The sequence below is a fragment of the Polypterus senegalus genome, chromosome 10 (genome assembly GCF_016835505.1).
Source record: "Polypterus senegalus isolate Bchr_013 chromosome 10, ASM1683550v1, whole genome shotgun sequence".
Classification (NCBI taxonomy): domain Eukaryota; kingdom Metazoa; phylum Chordata; class Cladistia; order Polypteriformes; family Polypteridae; genus Polypterus; species Polypterus senegalus.
Window position 1 is genome coordinate 17,670,475 of NC_053163.1, and position 9,529 is coordinate 17,680,003.

The following is a 9,529-nucleotide window of genomic DNA, read 5'->3' on the forward strand; positions in this document are numbered from 1 at the left end:
TTTCTAATTGTCTTGTAAATGTAAAAATCATGCTGCTGTGCTTTTCTGAATGTAGACTAAAACAAAAATAATACCAGCTAATTAAATTTGATCAGTGCTGTCAGGTGTTGTCACTGATGAGGAATCTGGTTGGAACAAAAACCTGCAGCCACAGTGTGCCCCAGGACCGAGGTTGGGAAACACCGTTTTAAGGCGTGTTTATAAAGTCACATGACCTCGAAACAGGCGTTAACTTCCCCGATGTAATTTGAATGGACCCGCCCACTTGGTGACAAGTCCAAGTGGCTTCCAACATGGCTGAAAGCAAACCGTGTGATAAGGTGAACGGGATCTCTGCCTGCGAAATGAAATGGCAACTCATCTCGGGTGTAGGGAATACCGTTAGAGCGACATCACAGGTCCTGATGTGTGAACTTGCTAAAGAGCTTCGTTGCTTGCAAATTCCACCGCCTTTGGAAAGCCGGGAAGAACACGAGAGCCACGTGTCCCAAGTCATAGATAAAATAGTGAATGCTTCCGCCGAGATCATCTTGTGCGAATTTCTTAGCTTTGTTGAGAACCTGTTTGAAGATCTTCCCTCCAGGGTATGTAAATATAAAATGGAGATCAAGCGACTAAACGAAGTCCTGAACGGTCTTCAAAATGTACGTGAACCAGTGCGGAAACGTGCCCGTAGCGAAGCCGCCCGGGACCGCGGAGTCGAGGGCTTACTTGGTGTGCAGCAGCAAGGGGACGAGGCTGGCAGGGAGAAGAGCACAGGAGAAGAGCAGACTGCAGAGGGAGACGACAGACATTATCTGATGATTGTTACTCAGCGTTTGCTGATGTTAAGAAGAATGTGTGACACCGGCATAAATAGTGGAGGTAAGGAGAATAAAGGGCTGGGAAGGTAAAAAGTAATCCGGAATGATACTTGAGCTAATCTGATTTTTTGCTTTCACTGATGTAAGAAGTATTTCAGTTAAAACAAGTTTGAGTAAATGTTTTTTTTTTTTTTAAGTATTTAAGTTCCAAAAGTAAAGTCGTTTTCACACTCGTAGAACATGTGCATGAGTTGATCTTATTCCAGTCTACAGTTACCGGTAGGTTGGTTGCGTTCCCATAGCAAACTTTACAATAATAAATAAATACAAAGCTGTGCGTATCCTGGACTTTACCAATTGGGAAGATTTTTTTTCCTGGACAAATCGTAATAAAAGTTCGAAAGAACCTCGCCTAAGCAAAGTCTTTAAAATAACGGATCTGTAGTGGCACTTTATCGGAGTGTGTGGTACCTCATAGAACCACAGTATTGTTTGACAACGAATCATTTGATTCTGGGAAGAACTCTTTGTATATGTAAAGTGGTTCTTAATATGTGGATAGAACAAACGTCTTTAATATTTAGCAGGGTAACAGATCAAGAAAACCTGAACTCTGCCAGTGTGACTGAATGGAGCAAGAGTCCTTTGAAAATCAGAAACCTATTGGTATTTTATGAATCTTTTAACGTGTCATGATCATTGATGGAATCTATTAGGAATAGATGGAAATGCAGCTTCTTTCTAGAACGTTCATGTGAATGGTTTGTTTCGTGTGGGAATCAAAAATTGAACCCTTGTGACATTGCTCTGAAGAACCACCTATGTTTTAAAACCTGATTTCCATCTGAAAACTAGAACCGACAATGAAAACGTGTTACTTTGCCTGCTACAGAAAAGACACATTTCATCTTGGTGACTCTCTGGCAAGCACTGCTGAGAGCATACAGCAGGGGTGCCCAATGCGTGGATCGCGATCGACCGGTAGATCGCAAAGGTAGTACAGGTAGATCGAGTTGCATTCAATTTTTTTTTTTTTAACGTTAGTCTATCATATATCCTCCCTATGGCATTTGTCACTTGATTGACATACAGGGCGGCCAAAGGTTTTCTTACTGCAGCTGGTTTTGGCAATTTCTTGAACAATATTGTTCTATTATTTTCCTATGACCCACAGCTGTATGAAAGCCCCTTAACTTAGTCAGCCATAAATCGGCACACAAGTGTATTTGACTTGCTAAACAAGTATGCTTATGAAAAAAATAACTGAATGTATTTTTTAATGTAATGAAAGTTTAATAAACTTACTGCATATGAATCTCTCTCTAGGAAACTCCATTGTAAAATATGTAAATGCAGAGTTCTGGGATATAAATAAACAGTTGTGTTTAAAAAATTAGAATAACTCAAAACAGTGCTTATTCTAAAATATGTCAGAGTTTCATTTACAAGGCAAAGAACTTTAGAAAAGCAAAAATAGTATTTTAATTAATAAAACAAATTAGCTGAAATCACTGGTTCTGTCCTCTATTTAATGCCAAATCTCTGCCAGTAGCCTAATGCTGTGGTGGATTCCATTCCATTATTCAAAATAGTTTCCAATATTTTAATTTAATCTTGTGAAGTTAATGTCAAAATACCAGCCCCAAACTGACTTTCATGTTTAGCTGGAACTCTGGATCTCGTTAACAAATTTAGAAAAATTAACTAAGCTGGGATGTGATACAACAAACCAATCCCAGAGCACTCCAACCCCTAACCAATCAAACAGAAGCTTCAAAATGAGTGGGTGGAGCCGTGACAGTTGGCTGTTGCAGTGTACAGTATATTGGTTATTGCTGGATGATGCTTCAATCGAGCATTTCAGGATGGGGAAAACGAGGAAGGAATTTCAATAGAAAGGTAATTCACATAAAAAATCCCCCTCCTTTTTAACACTAGCATTACCAGAGCCTACAAAAAAACTCATAGATCCGGCCCACCTTAAATCCATTTGCACCTCTCCGTCAGCGTCTTTTGCCCTGTAAATGTGCAGATAAAGACAAGCAGCAAGCAGCGTGCTATTCGATCCCCCCACAAACTTAAAACATGCACGAACTTCTCTCAGCTCATGCCTTGATTGATTATCTGGGAGTTAAGTGGAGTTTTAGAGTGGAAATAATAGATCGTTATTTGGAACACACACATTTCATGTATGTTCCTTTTCTACAGTAATCTGTGTAAACATATTGTTAAAACAGAAGCTTTTTCATATTTTAGTAATAAATGTTACAAAATGTAGGCATAAACTATAAAATGTGTGAAGTTTGAAGTTCAAAGATCAAATAAACACTTTCACAAAAGGTTCAAGAATGATACGACAGCTTCTGTGGTGTACTGGTAAGATTTGCTGACTCAGAGCGCAGCAGGCTTGCCGTGCCTCAAAGACCTGAGTTCGATTCCCTGCTGGGGAGAAAATGCTATTTTTTTTTTTTCTTTTTAACCTGCGCCGCTCTGCCTGCCTGCCTGAACTCCGTCTATCTATATAGTAATAACAGTAATTTTATTATTATATAGCAGCTTCCCTGTAGGCCTATCATATAGTGCCCGATATATCTATCCCCTTAGCTGTTTTTTTTTATATATCTATTATACAGAGCTTTCCATGTTTATTTATATATCTAGTAAAGAGGTTCAGAAACGTTGGTGTGATACACATGCAGAGCAGGTTAGAGAGATAATAAAAGTATTAAAAATCAAAAGTCTCAAAAAACTGATAGTAAAGATTGCATTGGTGCTAACAAATGGAAATTATTACTCAGTGAAATGATGGAACAGCGAAAAGAGATTGATATATGGACATATGTGAAATGACAGAAGTATGTAGTTATTGTTCGGCTTTAAACTTTAAAGTTGGAGACTAGTAGATTGTCTAATTTGTGTTTTGCCATCAGGAAAAAGTAGTGTTTCTTCCCAATGAAGAAGCGTATGCATGAGAAATAAAAAGTTTGGTGAAGGTGAAATCCACATACGCGAGCGGCAGAGACGTGAAATGGCTGGCGCGCCGCCGGTCCAATCATTTCTCATTCGTATGATTGCTATTATCAGACACAGTTCCTGCGCTCTCCGCTCCAAGCGGGGACAGATATAGAAGACAAAGTAGAACGTCGTGAAGAGGTTCAAAAATGTTGGTGCAATACACATGCAGAGCAGGTTAGAGATAATGAAAGTACTAAAATTTGAAAGTCTTAAAAAACTGATAGTAAAGATCGCATTATCTCTTACAAATGGAAATTATTACTTTGTGAAATGACAGAACAGCAAAAAATATCGAATATATGGACATCTATAGTAATAAAAGGCAAAGCCCTCACTGACTGACTCACTGACTCATCACTAATTCTCCAACTTCCCGTGTAGGTAGAAGGCTGAAATTTGGCAGGCTTATTCCTTACAGCTTACTTTCAAAAGTTAAGCAGGTTTCATTTTGAAATTCTACGCGTAACGGTCATAGCTGAATCCTATTTACATACATATATACAGCCATAGCCTGCAGCTTGGTCGCCCTGTATGGAGGAGTTGCGTCACCCATCACCACACCTCCCACGTAGTTGGCTGCCTATTTTATGTCCCCCATACCCACGCCTCCCACGTAATTGAGTGCCTGCCCATATAAGGCCGGCCGTCACCAGCAATCCAATAGACATGCTGCTGCTATGAGGCATTTTTCATGCCTAAGACGCATACGATTTTCACGAGATACAAGTTTAGTGAGAAGACACAAGGTATGAATGAGACATTTGATCACTTTGTAACAGAGTTAAAATTGCTGGTAAAGGACTGTGCTTATGCAAATGAAGATGAGATGGTCAGGGATAGACTAGTGTTTGGCTCAAACTCCGCAAAAGTGCGAGAGAAACTTTTAAGTGCCGGGTCTGAGCTAACATTAAATAAAGCCGTGGACATCGCAAGATCGCACGAGATAGCAAACCTTCGATGCATGTACTCCGGGTGGCTCACGTGAAACTGACTGTGAATGCAGACAACAAGAAAAAGCTCCAAAGAGCGCTGAGCAAAAAACGCATTACACAATTGAGAAGGCAGCAAAAGAATATGAAGCGTCTGACACATACAAGCATATTCATAAGTGCAGCTACTGCGGAAACAAAGCACACGGTGGAAAAAGTCAATGTCCAGCTAAAGGAAGACAGTGTAAAAAATGTGGTAAATTGAACCACTTCTCTAAAGTTTGCAGGACTGGGAAAGGTAAACCCGTGCATGCAGTGTGTGATGTCTCAGATAAAGAGGAAGACGAGCTGTTTATTGATGCAGTAAGAAAGGAACAACCCTCTGAATCTGAACAAGCCTTTGTAGACATATCGATAGGAAAGCACGGTGTAAAGCTTAAGTTTAAATTACGTTCATAGACACGCTGCCGCTAAATATTCGCAGGCAAATCCACAACTTAATACCGGGAATGCCTGTTAAACATCTTAGATTCACGAGTACCGATTTGGGTAGTGAACACTTCGATGAATGAAACCTGTTATCTTTACACAGAATATAACTTGAACACAACACATCCTCCAAATACGAACCCGATTGAAAGAAATAATGATAATCAAATATTTGATGACAGCAACACTCATAACAGTCACAAAATCATGTTACGTTATTTTTAAAATGTTTCCTTTTCTTTTTCATAACTTCTTTAACACACTACTTCTCCGCTTGCTAGTAGGTGATTTGACAGATGTATGTAGATATTGTTTGGCTTTAAACTTTGAGTTGGAGACTTGTAGATCGTCTAATTTGTGTTGCCATCATTGGTAAGAAACACTACTTTTCCCTGAAGAGGCCTATCCATGAGAATTAAAAGATTTGTTATTTGGTGAAAGTCAAATCCACATATAAGAGCGGCAGAGACACGGGTTGGCGAGCGGAGCGAGCAGGGGGCAAACCCACCTAGTCTTAAAAAAAGCAATTCAATGACAATGAATTCACAAGAAGTTAATTAGCAGCACAAACTGGGCACTTATTTAAAACAAAAAAAGGGGTTAGAATGAAAACCTGTAGCCATGGTGGTCCTCCAGGACTGGAGTCGGCGACCCCTGCCCTATACCACCCCTTCCCCTTTGTTGCACTTTAGACTCGGCTGTGGACAAACCACCATACCCGACTCCTTCGTCTTTTCGATGAGCTGCAGAGGACAACAAATTATGACGTACTGGAGAATTCAAAGAGAAACCATAGCTGTAGTAAAGTAGGGAGGCACGTGTTTGTGTGGTGCACCAGGTCGGCTAGCGAGTGTGTGACCCACTTATGTGTGATGGGGACTTATCTATTATTTAAGTAAGTACCATTTTGGGACTGAATGCTGGTATTGACACCAAGGTCAAAATTTTAGTACAATCCAACACAAGTGTCCATGTACTCCCTTTTATTTGTGAGGCATTTGTTGTTCTGACCAAAACGTACGTAAATATTATTTTTGATTTAACCGTACCTGTTTGTTTGTTTGTATGCAGGTAACCCGGGACCTGTAGCTTACACTGAAGAATCAAAAGCTCTTGCTGAAGCAGGAATCCTCAAGAAGGGCGAATGTCCAAGTTACCCAGGGCCCATTCATTCAGATTCTTCTAAAGATGGAGAGGACACATCTAAACAGAATTCCTGCCAGGAGAAAAACCAGAACTCTCCTGAATACCCGCATAACAAAATAAACCAAACGGAAATTGTGACAGATGACCTCTCCGAGCAAGCACCTGCTAAAATGGAGGTGAACCCTGCTGAGTATACGGCAGTCCACACAGCTGACAACAGCCATGGGCAGAGGGGTGTACATGTTAAGACTGATGTGGGTGAGGTGGACGTTGCGCCTCATCAGAATATAAACCCAGAAGGGTCTGATGTGTGCGTAGAGGAAGGACTATTGGGAGAGGGTCACCAAACCTCAGGTGTGAAAAAGGGGGACGAGAAATGTGATCAGAAGTGCATAAAGTGTGGGAGAATATGTGGGTCTGCGATACCACTAAGTAAGTATCTCCCTGAAAGAAGCCAGCAAAGCTCCTCTGTTAAAAAGGACAGATGTGTTGTTGGCACTAAAATAGCAGCTAAGAAAAAAGTTAAAAAACCAGTTAAGATGGAAAGCACAGAGTTAGTTAGTTGTGATAAATGTAACATTCTCATCCCTGGAGTCAGTCGTTTGAAGAATCACCAGAAATATCACACCGGAGAGCATCGCCATCTCTGTACAGTATGTGGAAAGAGCTTCCCTATACATCTGCATCTAAAGCAGCACATGTGTGTTCGGACTCAAGCAAATAACAAGCAGCACATTCAAAAGAACAAACGAGACTTCTAAGAATTAGATGAACTGTTAAAGCAGATTGCATGGTGAGGAAGAAAGTAATAAAGAGTATCCCTGGCAATGTCTTGAACCCGAAAGAGAAACATGAACACTGTACCGATGAATGTGCTTTGATCCTCGAACAAAGTGGGGTGTTGTGTGCTGTCCAGAATCGAGCTGTAGCGTCCATTAATGTAGGGAACAATTACATTAACAACAGAGTGGAAATATTTGTTGTATAGCGTTTTACTTTGTAAACATTTATGACACAGTAACGTCCCAGTGCTCGTATTTCATCTTTCTTTGATAGTCTGATACCACTGATTGATGGCATCCCTTCATGCTTTAAAGATGCTAACCATGCCCTCCAGTTGTTTAACAGTCCTGACGGCTTTATCTTTTACCACGGGCATCTCCTCTCTGTGTTCACAGACGTTTCTCATGATGAAGGTTTTGTTGTCCACCGACAGGAGTCCGTCCTGTCCAGGATCCTCTCTTGAGCACCCGTGTCAGACTGGCAGAACTGGTTCTTACCCTGAATGCCTTCACATTTCAAAACTTTTTTTTTTTTTTCACCAAATAAATAAAGTTGCAGTTGGTACTCAAATGGGATCTCGTTTTGCCAACATCTTCGTCGGCTGGGTAGAAGAGCATTTCTTTTCTTCCTACCTATGCTTTGTACCAGACCTTTACAAACGATTAGGTTGGTGCTGCCTCTTACTCCTGGAACCAGCTAAAGGAATTCCTTAATGATTGTATTAGTTTCCATTCATCTCTCAGGTTGACATTTCCACCATAACTCTGCCATTTTTAGCTTTCCAGAACTTAAACACCCTGTCTATTAACAAGCCAACTAACTTGAACAGCTCCATCCATCCCTGGCATACTAAGCACTCACTTGCTCTTTCACAATTCCTTAGATGGGGTTAACTTCTGAAATGAAACACTCCAAATGTGGAGGCTCTTCATCGATAGATGACAATCTCATATTGAGAGGGGAGCCAAGAGTAGACCTTCTAACATCTAAGAGGTACCCCACTGATGAAACCTGCATCCTGTTGGTCCTCCCATTCCACCCTAACACTCCCTCTCCCTCACAGGTCTTCAGACAAACTTTCTCATTTGGCAGACAGATCCTTCTACAGGAAGGAACTCTCCCTTGCTCTCCACAAACTTCTCAAATGCAGCTCTCTTGACTTCTGTTCCAGCTCATAATGAAGAGAACTGGAGCCGCTGCATCACTTGCAAATACGTCGCCAACCATACCCTTGTATCTGGTCCTCCTGGTAAATTTAATATTAAACAGTGGGCATCTTGCCAGTCTAAACATCTTATTTACTGCACTCCATGTAGGACGTGTCCAACCATCTACAGAGGTGAGACAAGGTGACGGCTAGTTGACCATTTCAGGGAGCACATTCAAGCCGTTAAAATTAAACATCTCCCATGCCTTGACCATAGCCATGCTGATTTCTTAGTGTGTTCTTCAGAAGGGCTTCGCTCATTTTCAGCCCGGGATCTCGCATTTTTCAAAGTCTTAATGATGGACTAACTTTTCCTTTATTTTCTCTAATGTCAGTATTTTTACTTTAATCTGCCCTCCTTTCCTTCTTAAATAATTTTATCTGATCTTTCCATTTCAGTTACACCACCGCTGATGTCTGTACAGTCAAGTCATTGTCTTTTATGTTCTTTCTTTAATGTTTGCAATGCATTTGTCTTTTTTTTTTTTTTTTGTGCCATTTAGTATTGGATTCATCAAAGTGGTGTTAATGTTTGTGGTGCACCATCTGTTGGAATGACAAATGCAATACATGTCTCTGTTATATGCCATTTGGTATGAGACTCATTATAGCAGTGTTAAATGTTTGTGTGCATTGTGTTGGAATGACAAATTCAATGCATATGTCTCTGTTATATGCCATTTGGCATGAGATTCATCAAAACGGTGTTGATATCTGTGATGTGCCATCTTTTGGAATGGCAATGCAATGCATTTCACTACTATACATGTTTCAGAGTGGTAGCGCTGCTGCCTCGCAGTTAGGAGACCCGGGTTCGCTTCCCAGGTCCTCCCTGTGTGGAGTTTGTATGTTCTCCCCGTGTCTGCGTGGGCTTCCCCCGGGTGCTCCGGTTTTCTCCCACAGTCCAAAGACATGCAGGTTAGGTGCATTGGCGAATATAAAATTGTCCCTAGTGTGTGCGTGTGTGTGTGCCCTGTGGTGGGCTGGCGCCCTGCCTGGGGATTTGTTCCTGCCTTGCACCCTGTGTTGGCTGGGATTGGCTCCAGCAGACCCCCATGACCCTGTAGTTAGGATATAGCGGGTTGGATAATGGATGGATGGACATGTTTCAGATGTGCCATCTGTTGGAATTACAAATGCAATTAATTCATTTTATT

The 9,529-nt window shown here is 41.1% G+C and overlaps 1 protein-coding gene across 1 annotated transcript; it reads left to right on the forward strand.

Moving 5' to 3' along the window:
- Positions 1–252: 252 nt before the first annotated feature.
- LOC120536854 (zinc finger protein 184-like) lies at positions 253–8,840 on the forward strand. Its single transcript, XM_039765374.1, has 2 exons — positions 253–864; positions 6,308–8,840. Exons 1-2 carry the CDS (start codon positions 294–296, stop codon positions 7,141–7,143), a joined length of 1,407 nt encoding a protein of 468 aa, XP_039621308.1. The 5' UTR covers positions 253–293; the 3' UTR covers positions 7,144–8,840.
- The last annotated feature ends 689 nt before the right edge of the window (positions 8,841–9,529 follow it).

Coding starts and splice junctions, on each gene's coding strand:
- LOC120536854 (XM_039765374.1), top strand. CDS start 294: ATGGCTGAAAGCAAACCGTGTGATAAGGTGAACGGGATCTCTGCCTGC. Junction 865..6,307: donor CACCGGCATAAATAGTGGAG/GTAAGGAGAATA, acceptor GTTTGTATGCAG/GTAACCCGGGACCTGTAGCT.